This window comes from Ovis canadensis, chromosome X (genome assembly GCF_042477335.2).
Source record: "Ovis canadensis isolate MfBH-ARS-UI-01 breed Bighorn chromosome X, ARS-UI_OviCan_v2, whole genome shotgun sequence".
Taxonomy (NCBI): Eukaryota; Metazoa; Chordata; class Mammalia; order Artiodactyla; family Bovidae; genus Ovis; species Ovis canadensis.
In genome coordinates this window covers 54816590-54829304 of record NC_091727.1, presented here as the reverse complement: position 1 = coordinate 54829304, position 12715 = coordinate 54816590, and the positions used below count along the sequence as shown (strand labels likewise).

The window sequence follows — 12715 nt, the reverse complement described above, 5'->3', positions numbered from 1 at the left end:
CCAGCGTCGGAGTCTTTTCAAATGAGTCAGCTCTTCACATCAGGTGGCCAAATGATTGGAGTTTCAGCTTCAGCATTAGTCCTTCCAGTGAATATTCAGGACTGATTTCCTTTAGGATGGACTGGTTGGATCTCCTTGCAGCACAAGGGATTCTCAAGAGTCTTCTCCAAAACCGCAGTTCAAAAGCATCATTTCTCTTGAGCTCAGCCTTCTTTATAGTCCAACTCTCACATCCAGACGTGACTACTGGAAAAACCATAGCCTTGACTACACGGACCTTTGTTGGCAAAGTAATCTCTCTGCTTTTTAATACACTGTCTGGGTTGGTCATAACTTCTCTTCCAAGGAGTAAGCATCTTTTGAATTCATGGCTGCAGGAGGAGGAGGAGGAGCATCTCATCAGCTCTTAGCATCATCTGCAGTGGTTTTGGAGCCCCCCCCCCAAATAAAGTCTGTCACTGTTTCCACTGTTTCCCCATCTATTTCCCTTGAAGTGATGGGACCGGATGCCAGGATCTTCGTTTTCTGAATGTTGAGCTTTAAGCCAACTTTTTCACTCTCCTCTTTCACTTTCATCAAGAGGCTCTTTAGTTCTTCTTCGCTTTCTGCCATAAGGGTGGTGTCATCTCCATATCTGAGGTTATTGATATTTCCTCCTGGCAATCTTGATTCCAGCTTGTGCTTCCTCCAGCCCAGCGTTTCCATGATGTACTCTGCATATAAGTTAAATAAGCAGGGTGACAATATACACACCTTGATGTACTCCTTTCCTTATTTGGAAACAGTCTGTTGTTCCATGTCCAGTTCTAACTGTTGCTTCCTGACCTGTATACAGATTTCTCAAGAGGCAGGTCAGGTGGTCTGGTATGCCCACCTCTTTAAGAATTTTCCACAGTTTGTGGTGATCCACACAATCAAAGCCTTTGGCATAGTCAATAAAGCAGAAATAGATGATTTTCTGGAAGTCCTCTTGCTTTTTCGATAAACCAACGGATGTATCCCTCCTGTTTTCCAGGGGCCTCGTACAAATGAAGACTTCTCTGGACAGTGTACGGGCGTTCATTTGCTCCACAGTCTCATCAGCTCTGAGCATCCACTGATTTTTCCATTTTCGACTTTCGTGTGTTCATGGGGAATGTTCACCCCTTTTCACTTCTCGAAATTTGTAATCCCTGGAAAGTCAACGGTCTCAAAATAAATTGAATGTGTTTGCCTAACCCCACACTAGGGCAACTGGCCTGGAAAGGGACTGCTGTGTCCCCCTCAGGTGTGAGAGTCCATTTCTGACCAGGATGTTGAAGTGTTGGCCTCTCCAGGCCACAGGAGTGAGGATGTGCCAGGAGGTTGGTGGGCAGTGGCAGGCCTCAAAAGCCTAGGGTGACCCTCAGGGGCAGGGAGGCCATGAGGGGTGGGGTTCTGGCTCAGTGAAGGGATTTGGAAAGCTGTATATGTTTCCTGAGTGATCAGGAGAGGGGGTGTTTGCAGAGAGGAGTGAGAGGTGGGGGTGTCACCTCACGGCACTGTGAATCCCTCCAAGGCAGTGGCAACAGACTGCAGTGGTCAGAGCACACATTTGGGCTCAAAGCATCCTGGGTTCCAGTCCCAGCACTGCCACTTCCTGGCTGTGGGACTCAGGGCAAGTGCCTTCCCTCTCAAGAGCCTCAGGGTCCTCATCCATGGAATGTGCCTGGTCATCTGCTCCCTTGAGGCTATCTGGTGATTGACATCAAGGCCATGCGAGCCATTGCATGCGAATCATCAGGAACTGGACGCAAGGGAATCGATCGGTGAATGCTTGTCCATCAGCAAGTGCCTGAGGAGTCAGAGGGCACAGGCCCGGGCTGGGGAGAAATCTGCGGGAGCTGCCAAGGTGCACGTACACCTCAGCCAAGGCCCTGGTGCATAGTAGGGCCTCAGAAAACACTGGCTGAGACCTGTTGTGGCTTTTGTGGTGGGGGACCCCGTGGAACGGCTGAGGCTGGGGGTGGGAGGGAGGCCTGCCTTGGTCTCATGTGTGCCCTGGGGTTGAAGGTCGGCCACCTCTGCGGTGCCAAGCGTCAGTTTCTGGGGGACTCAGGGTCTGTCCCCGATCCCTGGGACCCGCCTTCCGCTTTGCTCCTGAGGCTGCCTCTCTGCTCACTTCCTCACTCCCCACCCGGCTCTCAGCACACCCGCTGCACGGTGTGGAGGGGCAGGAGCCAGGTGAAGATATCCATGGGGAAGGGGTTGGAAGGAGAGAGAGGTGCAAGCCTTGAGGCCCGGAGGGGTGGTGACTTCCCCAGCATCCTGCCTCTGAGAGCTGCTCTCGCCTGCTTTCCAGATGAGCTGCCTTATCTCAGGTGCCTGCGGTGCACAGTGCTCCAGCTCACACCTATGGCTTGTGGTGAGTGCCCCGACCTCGTCCATGAGAAGGCAGGTACCTGCTGAGTGCACAGTAGGATCCTGGGAGGTCTCAGGTTGAGGGAGCCAGAAATAGTCCAGTGTCACTCATCACACCAGAGCGGGGTTCCCCAAATCCGGACCATCAACCCGGATACCGGCACCTGGGAGGGGACTGAATCTCTGTCAGAATCAGAGTGTCCACGGGGCGAGGCATCAACCCAGCAGCCAGGGAGGCAGACAGCAAAGCACCAACAAATAAGGCAGAAACCCACATGAAGCCTGTCTTTAAGGGAGGGGTACACACAGAGCCTGCCTCCTGGGGTGCGGCCCAGGCCATCACTCGGAAGGGTGGCACTAGTGGTGGACTCCTGCTGCCTGCTTGGAATTCGTACTCATTTTTGAGCCAAGAGATGGGTGTGTTTGCTTTCCACCGGGTCTGGGTCAGGATCCACGTCTGCTTGAGGGAGTGGAACCTGTTCTTGGGGCAAAGAGCCAAGCAACGGGTGGCTGGGCAGGTGGGCTGCGGTCTTTACACTACTCTCTCCTTCCTCTTAACCTGGAGCCTTGTCCTCCAAGCTGTGGACATCACTGAGATACCCAGAAAAGCCCCAGATGGCCCCTTCCTGCTACAGAGTCCTTCCCAGAGTTCCAAAGTGTCTCTGCCCTCACTGTCGTCTGCCTGGGGAATGAAAGTTTAGCCTCAGCCCCTCAGGGATCGCACAGCCCGTGAAGACTCAGGGACCTAGGCTGGCCTTGGCCTCACCGGGAGAGCCCTGCTTCCATGGACAAGTACCCTGGAGCCTCCCGAAGAGCCTCGGGTCATGGTCATGGGCAATGGGCTGTCCAGGTCTGCCTGCAGCTTTCTCCCATGAAATAGGCTGTCTTGCCTATGATGGTTTCTCCTCTACCTGCTGGAGGTGTGAGGATGTCACTGTGAGGCCTACCTCGCTGTCCTTAGGACTCGGGAAGAGGGATGAGGTCCTAAAATTGTGTGGCTGATGAGGGAGGGAATCCTGGACAGCAACTCCAGAGATGGGGCGGGGCAGGTAGGTCCTGGGGGATGTCTGTGGAGCCTGTCCCTTGGTGGGAGGGACAGTGGCACCAGCTCTCGGCCCTCCACCCCACCCTTGCTCCTGTGAATCGCCACTATGTTTGACTAGGGGCACACAGTGTAGATCATGAAGCTGTGGACCGGAGCCTGTGGAAACTCATGGTCGCCCCCCTTCAGGGGCATCTCTGTCCTTCCCAGCACCGGACCCACCCACACCTGCCTGTCTTTTAGGCAGAGGCGGCCCCCGCCTGTCCCCGCGGGGGACAGATCCGCGGGCTGCTCAGAGCCACACCTGCCCAGGAAAGGAGGAAACATCTGACTGATTTCACAACTTTAATGTAACACAGATACCCAAAACACGACAGCACGAGAGAAGCACACAATGAAAGCAGGAAGGGCATAGAGTGCGTCATCTTGCATGCCATCTTCCACGGACGGGGAGAAGCGGGCCTGGAGTGCTCTGTCGGGGACCGGGCAGCGGAGGCACTCTGGCTTGGCGGGGGACTGCCGCAGCTCCTCAGGGCTGCCTGGAACCAGGAGACACAAAAGCCGGAGTAGAGGTGTCAATGCATGTGCGGGACAGCAAGGACAGACTGAGTGTCTTGTCAGGCTCTCCTCGTTCCCCCAGGCCACCCCAGGCCTGCCCCTGATACCTGCCAGCCCCTCTCCACCCCAGCCTCCAGAGTCCCGTGTAATGACCTCCAATCTTACTGAATCCAGGAGAAGAAGCTGGCACTGGTTCTGGCAGCGTTTCTGGTCCGGATGGTGGAGCTGGTGCTGGGGCCATCGAGCATGCTGGCGCTGGCCGCGCCATTGGTGCCACTGCTGACACCAGCCCTCCAGGTACCTCTCCTGTTGGCACGGTTGCTATTCAGAATGTACTGATGGTATCTGGCCCAGAAAGCAAAGGGGATCCTGGACCAGGCGTCGCCAAAATCTCCGTCCTCATCCCAGGTCAGGAGCTCCACCTGGATATCGTCCCAGCTCCACCGTCCAATCAGAGCTTCCTCCCCGATGTTCATCTGGGCCCTCATCTGGGCCCTGGCATGCTCCTCGGCCATATCCACATCCATCGTCTTGAAAGCATCATCCACAGCCTCCAAGAAATGAGCCCTCCATTCCCGGGGGTCTCGGTTCTGATACTGCGATGGAAGCACAGCAACCATTTGCACACTTACCCTACCTCGCTCAGCACCCGCTTCCCGCCTTTCACTCACTTAAGTGCTTTGCGAAGTCATGTGAAAGACCCACACGACTGAAATCAGGCTCCCGTCATTCCGCGCCAGACCTGGGATTTCACCCCGTCCACTCCCTACAGCCTGCGAACCGGTGTCAGTGACTTGGGAACCCTGCTGGGCCTTGGCATCTTCACTGGACAAACGGCGTCAGGAGGCCGGGACCAAGACACAAACCAGGTATGGGGAGATGCAGCCAGAACACGGGCTCTGCCTTACCTGGGCGATGAATCTCAGCACCCTCATCTTGCTGGTCTCATGGCAGGCGCGCAGACCCCAGAGGAACTCATACTCGGGTGGGCTGCTATTGGGGACCTTCTTGTATTCCAAGTACCTGTGTGAGAGAGGACAACAAACCTCTGCTCCCAGACAGGCACACCTGTGGCTGCTCCAGTGGCTCCCAGGTAGTTCCTTCCCAGCCCTGAGGCTGCAGCTCGGCTGCTGCAGGAGGCCTGCCCTGGCCCTGCACCCCCTGCCCCCACTTCCACACCGGCTCCCAGGGTTTCTGCCTCCTAAATGGAGGGGCTCACACCCCTAGGCCACTGGTCCTGCCCAGTAGACATGGGGGGGGGGGGGTGTAGGGGGCACGTGTAGGGTACTTGTTCAGAGGAAGACCACGAGTTTTGTGCCCCTTGTCACAATAACCCAGATTCCTGCTGGGTCTGGTGTAAGCAGGAGCCATTTCCTCAGGCTCCATGCTCTGAGCACAACCCACCATGGGGCTTGTCCGTGACCTGACGGAACCCTGGGAGAATCCATCCTAGAAAACGACTGTATGGGGAGAAACAGTCAACCAAGAGTAGGGGACTCCACGCATACTCCCAAACACCTGTGAACGTGTGTTTGTGGGGCGGCAGATGGACGAACATGCACACGGGGCCTTTGTGAGGGCACAGGAGATCTCCAAGCACTGATGATGGGGTGAGCCTGGGCTAGAAAATCAGCAGGGCCAGGCTCCAGGCCCAGATGGGCCTTACCCCCGTCAGGGCCATGATCAGGTTTCCACTCTCTGAGTCCCAGGCCCGTGAGATGTAAAGCCGGGACACTGCCTACAGGGCAGGTGCTGAAGGAGGTGGGGGCTGTACTGTCCCACCCGGTGTTTACAGACCGCAAGTGCTCCCTTTCCCCAGGCCTCCCTGGAATTGTCCCCGTGCCCCCGACACTCGCATCCTCCCACGCCACACTCACACCAGACACCCATCCCTCTGGTGTTAAGACACGGGCCGGGGAATGGCGTCCTCAGCCAGAGCAGCACCCGAGGAAGGCCTGAGTGGGGGGCAAAGATACTCACTTCTGCTTCACAAAGTCCTCTGTAATGAGTTTCCTCAGATCGCCAAGGAATGGGTGCCTCACCCTGAGTGCAAGGAAAGGAAGGCGTGACTAGAGAGAGTGGCAGTGCCTGGGTTGAGCAGGAGCGCTCCCAGCAGGACTGAGGGCCTCCTAGCCTGTGAGGCGTCCTCACGGACGCCTGGGCTGGCAGCAGAGGCCAGGCCGCCACTTGTCAGCAGGGCCCCAGGGAGGGGCTGGATGGAGCCCCGAGGTCTGCTGGTGTCTCTGAGGTCTCGTGTGGGAACAGAGAGGGCACACGGGGCAGAAGAGGGCTCGGGGTTCAGGACCATTTCCCCACGCACCCTGGTGCAGCCTTGGCGCTCTACCTAGTCCAGGATGCCACGCCCCACAGAGACCGCTAGGCCACTGCAATCCCGGGGCCTCCTGTGCCCAAGGACACACTGAGGAGCGGGAGCCAGGAGCCCCCAAACATACCCGGGGCGCAGTCCCATCTTGCGGAGTGCCTCCCAGAGGACAGCTGTGAGAAGAGATGAGGTACAAGAGTTTAGCAGACGGAGGGAGGTGAGACGACGGGCAACCCCCCAGCTGCCTGTCCAGCCACTCACCCTCGCTGGCGCGGTTGCCATTCATGAAGATGACACCCAGAATCACCAAGAGGAGACTCAGCCTGGGAGTGTCCTTGGTCCTGAAGGCGTAGAAAGAGGGATCCTGTCCAGCAGCCATTTGCCCAGGTGACCACAGCCGGCTCACCCAACTAGCCTCTCCCACACTGCTGGGCTACAGGGCAGTTCCTCCCACTCTGTATGGCTTGCTATACCTGGTCCAGACAATTCCTTCCTCGGCCTGAGACTGAGGCCCTTCATCCATCAAATGTGGATGCTAACACCTCTTCCCAGGGCTCTGTCGAGGATGGGGTTAGGCGGGGAGCAGACGATTGGCAACCCTGAGACCAGAGGCACACCCTGATCTTCCCTGCCCTTTGCCCACTGCATCTGGAGCACGACTCCACTGGAGACCCCCGCCCCCCACTCTCCCCTTTCCCCGCCCCCTGCCCGAGGCCCACTCTGCCAAGCCCTGGCTGGGACCTTAGCAGAGAGAGGCAATCAAGAAGCCTGCTTTCCCAGGAAGACAGGGGCGGGAAGGGTGGGCAGGGCTGAAACCCAGAGAGCCACAAAGCCTCGCCCCAAGCTACTTGCCCCTGCCCGCCCTTAGCTGCTCAGCACTGCTAACTCTGGGTAGGAGCCGTGCTAGGCCCCTCGGCCCTACTTTCCCGTCTCTCGAGAGGAGGGGCCAGGCACCACCAAGGAAGACCACCGGCCTCCTGTGCTTTCTCACTTTCCCAGGAGGCGGGCTGACGAATCCCGTGTGCAGACGAGAATGTACAGGTGCTCTTCCTTGTCAATTTCCTTCAGGTGGATCCCGAACTTCTACAGCGGGGAGAAAACGGAATGTGAGATCAAACATCCACGCCGGGTGTCCTGCAGGCGGTCATTCAATTCCCTGTTAGAACTCTTTCTTGGCGGGGAACCCCAAGCCCTGGAGGAGGAGGGAGAGGAGAGGCCATGGAGGAAGTGCCCTGTGGGAGCAGTGACACTGGCTGAGACAATGGGAGCCACCTCAGGAGACCACAGGCGCTCAGAGAGCAGGAGCGGGAGGAAGGAGGGGAGGAGGCTTGCAGAGGAAGCTCCGAGGTGCAGAGGCCGGGGAGGGCTTCCCTCCAGAGCGTGCAGTCCGGCCCCTGGGCCTTGAGGGGATGCAGAGGGGGGAGGCGGGCAAGGGTTCCCTGCGGCTCCTGCTCCACAGAGCTGCCCTCGGCCCCACACCCACCTTTTCCAGAGTGTACGTTGCTCGTTCAATGATCTCAGGGAAGTGTTCGTCATATTCTCGGATGACGTCCTTCAGCATGTCTGCAGGAGGGGAGGGGTGGGCAAAGCCCCAGGGCTGAGCAGCAGCCACAGAGCTACAGCCTTTCCGTCAGCCCTGCTGAGGGGAGCACGCTCAGCACCCCACAGCGTGCCAATGGAGCCATTGGCCAGGCCCGATCTGTGTGTGTTTGGCGGGAAGAGGGCATCTGGTGGGAGGCCCGCAGGGCAGGGTGGTGGGAGGGGGGAAGGACAGAGTTCAGGGAGGGGGCAGAGGCTGCCCACCTGAGCGCTTGATGGGGATCTTCTTGTAGTCTTTAATCATCAGATATTTCACCAACTTATTTGCCTGGAGAAGGAAGAGCGCACGGGGAGATCAAAGCGTGGGTGACCTCAAAGAACTGGCCCGGAAGGGAGGAGAGGAGGGAGACAGGGGGAAGGGCAGGCTTCCTTCTTACCCTCTCTTGCAGAAGGGTCACATTGCGGGGTGGCAAGCACAGCACGTGCCTTGAGGGTACCTGGGACCTCAGGGCCATGGAGGGCCGAGGGGCCATCTGAGGCCGCGCAGTCGTCAGCAGGGGCTGCGATGCCCTCCAGGTTGGTGGGACCGCAGGAGGCTCTCTCTCCTCCTCGCTGCTCTCATATTCGTCATCCAGGTGCTTGGACTGTACCATTAGACAGAGGAGAGACTCAGGGCGCCCAGGCTCCCTGAGTCGCCTGGCACACATCTTAGCCAGAGCAGGTACTTGGAAATAAGGGTAGTAGATGACACGTGGATGACACGTGCCCAGTGCTTACTAAGTGCCAGGCACTGAGCCAACCGCTTCTCCCTCCAGGCCCAAGGGTAGGGACTACGTGGAGTAAAAACATGCTGGGAAGCTTGGCTTGGAGAAACATGGACAAGCTGAGAGAAGAGGGAGGGGGAAGAAGAGGGAGAGGAAGGGAGGGGAGGAGGCAGAGAGCTGAGAGGGCAGAGAAAGCAGGGGAGCGAGGAGGGTGGGAGAAAGCAGGGAGGTCTCACCTTCTTTGTCCTCTTGCCTCCCATTCTGGCCCAGGGCTCCGCACTCTGCTGAGAAGTGGCAGCTGCACTCTCAGGCTCAGGGATGCTCGTGGCCATCTTGGCCTTGGCGGCAGCTGCCGCCACAACATTCTGAGGCTCCACCCAGCGAGTCTTGGCGAGAGCCTTCCCGGACTTGGTCGTCTTGGGCCGGGTGGCTGCCCCCTCCCCGGCAGAGGCTGCCTGGGTGCCCCTGGAGGCAACGCTGGGGCCCTCTGTGGCAGCCTCTTGGGCCGGGGCAGGTCTCTTGGGGCGTGGGAAGGCCATGCCACTGACACCTGCCGGCTGGCTGAAATCAAAGGCGTCGTTCTGACCCAGGAAGGCTGTCTTGGGTCGGGTGGCATCCATCTCACCTGCACGCGAGGCCTGGGGGAAAGCACAGGCCGTACTAGGGCCCTCGGCTGCAGCCTCCTGGGCCTGGGAGGATGTCTGCGGCTGTGGGGACCTTGCTGGAGCCCCAGGGGCAGCCATCTCGCTGTTGACTAGCATCTGGGAGCTGTGCGGAGAAGCGATGCTTGTCTCAGGGGTGGCTGCCGGAGCCTGGGCAGCAGATGTCACGGGCTGGGTATCGCCTCCTGACGCCTGGTGGGTGGCCACCGGGTGGTGGTTAGCGACCACCTGATTGTAGGTGGCACGGGCAGCAGTGGCAGCAGCCCGGGCAGCTTGGTTAGAGGCGGCGGCCCGGGCTACGTTGGCAGCACGGGCAGCCGTCTCATTGGCAAGTGTTTCTGGATCCATCCGAAATGCCTCCAGCAGAGTTCTGGCCAGCACTGGGTTTTCCAGTTCCCAGGGCTCATTCTGCAAGACCAGGGAGGGGAAAGGAGGGCAGGGCAGAGCAGGGGAGGGGAGGGGAGGGGAGGGGAGGGCAGGGCAGGGCATGGCATGGCAGGGGAGGGGAAGGCAGATAGCTCTACACAGATAGCTCCCCCTGTGTCGGCCAGCCTCCGACCAGCCCCCGGGCCCTCCCAGCACTTCCCGCCCCACATCCGTCCCCGCCCAGCTTCCCCCACCCCCACCCCCCGCTGCTCCCAGTAGGAGAGGGAAGGTTTGGGTAAGCTGGGCAGTCCTTCCCCCTTCAACTCCAGCCCTCATCGGCCCCCTCCTCCCATCCTCCCTGACGTCACAAGAGAGAAGGCCCAGGGCTAGCAGGTGGCCGAGGAGGGGCCTCACCGCTAAGATGCGAAAGCCTGGACCCAAGCTCCCAAAGGCTCTGAGGATGCGGATGTCAAAGCTGGTGAGGGCACCGTAGCCTCCGAAAGCACCAAATTCTTCATAGTCGTTGCCTTCAACCATGTCTTCCTCCCCGACTTCATCACTACCCTCGTCCATGTCTTCAACGTTGTACCCTTCAGATTCCTTGCGGTAGCTTCCCTCTGCCATGCTGGGGGTCCCAAGGAGAAGAGGGCTCAGCCTGAGAGGGATGAGGAGGCCTCCTCAGGGGGAGGGGGCGGGATCCAGCAGGAGGCGGGATCTCTCAGGAGGTGGAGGGCTGCAGTCACCGGGTTCCCAGGCAGTGTAAGGTTGGGGCGGGGGTGAGGGCTGCTGGGGTAGATTCCCTCAGAGACAGAGCCCTAGGAGGACAGAGGAGGTCGGCGGAGACCCTGCACTGAAAGGGGAGTTTAGGTCACACAGGCTCCCCAGACCAGCGGCTGGATTGGAACAAGGGGTGGACTGGCGAGCTTCAGTCCAGAGAGTCCCAGAAGAGATGCTTTGAGAGAGGGGAAATAAAGCGCCTCGATTTAATGGCTGGAGCAGGGGGCCAGGATGCTGGGGAGGAGAAGGCATGAGAAGGCTCAGACAACGGGGACTGCTGGAAGCTCTGGGAAAATGAATCCCAGCGACCCTCTAAGTCGCAGTGGGGGCGGGGGGGAGGGAGGGATTCAGGTGATTCAGGTCTAGGCTGGACTCATACAGGAGTGCTCACGAGGGATGGAGTGGGGTTCCGTGGGGGGGGGGGGGTCCCCCGACTAGGCGAGGCTCGAACTGGAAGCGCTGCAGGTCTCAAAGGCCAGGATCGCAACTCGGGGAAGGGGGCAAAGCCGTCAGTTGGGTTGCACCGATCTCAGAATGGTTGGAGTGGGGGTGGGGCCTCCGCGCTAAGGCAGCTCAGCACGGAGCACACGCGTCCGTTAAAGGTGTTCAGATGGTGGGCTCCGGTGTTAAGCAGGGCTCGAATCGGGCAGCCTGGGTCTGGTGGCCGTGGTGGGGGGCGGCTCCTTTGTTGACCACGGGTCTAATGGGGTTCAAGTTCTGCGTGCTTCGGCTTTGTTCACATCCGGGGGCGGGGGTGGGGTGGGGAGGAAGGGCACAGCGTACCCGGTTCCACTTGCCCTCTCCCGGTCCTGTCTGGGGCTGGATCCTTACCTTCCCTGGGGCTCCAATGGCGTCCGTCCTCAGCACCAGGAACCCCGCAGCCGCGCCCTCGCCTACTGCTGCCAGCACAGCAGCTCCCACCACCCCGCCCCTTTTCTCCCCGCACCCCCCCACCCCCCGCGGCTGGGCAGCCTGCGCATGCGCGGACCCCTCCAGCCGGCCCGCTCTCCCAACAAAAGCCTTTTCCACCAGGTCCCCTGTGCGCATGCGGTTCCGCCAGTGGGTGGGCGGGGTGGGGTGGGGGCGTTTTCTCCCTCCCGCCAGCTTCCCCTCACTGTCAACCCCTCCGCCCCCGCGACACCGACCGGGGACGCGGGCACGCGCGCCCTGTATTGCGGTTCCAACCCATCCATCACATACCCTCAGTCCCCCCACTTTTGCACAATGCTTCTCAGCCCTGCCCTCCCCCTTGCCTCTAAGCTCCTCCGGTGTGGTCTGGAATACACTGAGCCCTGCTTCCCCAGCATGAATGACCCCTAGGTCACCAATACAGAGGTCTCTGGGCCGGTCGGTAACTGCAACGGGAGAAATGGAAATGGCGAGAGGACACCAGTTCCCCGTGTGTTCTCCTCCACTATCCCCGTCTAGGGCCCCCAGACACACTGGGAACATCTGCTTCCCCAGCCACTCTTCGGGCAGCTTGTGTGTGCTGGGCATTATCTTCCTCTCACGGCAGCCCTGGGAAGTGGGTGTCAGCACCCCCATTTTACAGATCAGGAAGCTGAGGCACAGACGCATTGCCGTGGACTCACGCGACAAGGCCACAGAGCCAGTGAGGTGAAAATGCAGCATTTGGGCTCGGGTCTTCCTGACTCCAAAACCCGTGTTCCATTAGCCCTGGCCCCGGGGATCGAGGCACCCTCCCCTCTCCAGTTTGGGCAGCAGATCCGCTCCACCTCCCCTGCCCTGGGAACATCTGTCCCAACAAACCGGGTTTCCCCTCTCTGAGACCTAAGCTCATGCTCTGCATCCCAGGGGGAACAGGTAGGGGGCCCCAGGCCCACCCCTTGCCTGCTCTATATGGGCCCATCCAGGTGTGCGAATTGCTCCTCGGGGTCCACTCCCTGCTCTGACTGTCAGGCCCCTTCGCTGTGAGTGGCACAAATAGGCTGTCCCTGAGGCCTTCCTGGTGCCCGCTGGAGCGGCCAGGACAATCAGGCACTTGTGTGTCTGAGTCATGGCAAACCCTGATTCAGAGTAAATGTTTGGCCTGGTTCCTTCCACGGCTGGGGCCTCGTGTGGATGGAAGCTCTCAGCTGGACTTCCAAATTCCAGGGACAGAGTGCTGGGTCAGTCTGTCGCTAGCTGTGTGAGCCCACTCCGGTCACTGGACAGCTCTGAGCCTGGTTTCTCAATATGCAAAATGGGAAGCAAAAGGAGAGCTTACTGGTGTCCCACCCAAGGGCGCACATGCTCCAGAATCACTGAAGAAAATCCTATGCTCCCATTTCAAATTGCACCTCTT

The 12715-nt window shown here is 59.4% G+C and overlaps 1 protein-coding gene and 1 non-coding gene across 5 annotated transcripts; both read right to left on the bottom strand.

Annotated features, from left to right (window-relative positions):
* Nucleotides 1-3753: 3753 nt before the first annotated feature.
* On the bottom strand, nucleotides 3754-11554 carry LOC138930238 (melanoma-associated antigen D4). Of its 4 annotated transcripts, none has more exons than XM_070289992.1 (13): nucleotides 11242-11554; nucleotides 10048-10258; nucleotides 8842-9675; nucleotides 8279-8485; nucleotides 8106-8169; nucleotides 7786-7865; nucleotides 7294-7385; nucleotides 6564-6643; nucleotides 6433-6475; nucleotides 5960-6022; nucleotides 4888-5002; nucleotides 4133-4575; nucleotides 3754-3960 (listed from the first exon to the last, which is right to left on the bottom strand). In XM_070289992.1, exons 2-12 carry the CDS (start codon nucleotides 10255-10257, stop codon nucleotides 4141-4143), a joined length of 2223 nt encoding a protein of 740 aa, XP_070146093.1. In that variant the 5' UTR covers nucleotide 10258; nucleotides 11242-11554; the 3' UTR covers nucleotides 3754-3960; nucleotides 4133-4140. The 4 variants fall into 4 exon arrangements, with proteins under 4 accessions (XP_070146093.1, XP_070146091.1, XP_070146094.1 ...); XM_070289990.1 differs by having other exon boundaries at nucleotides 4145-4575; nucleotides 11242-11394; XM_070289993.1 differs by having other exon boundaries at nucleotides 10048-10288; nucleotides 11242-11362.
* LOC138931280 (small nucleolar RNA SNORA11) lies at nucleotides 5255-5381 on the bottom strand. The gene has a single exon (XR_011446526.1). It is a non-coding gene; the product is annotated as a small nucleolar RNA SNORA11 (small nucleolar RNA).
* Nucleotides 11555-12715: the final 1161 nt, after the last annotated feature.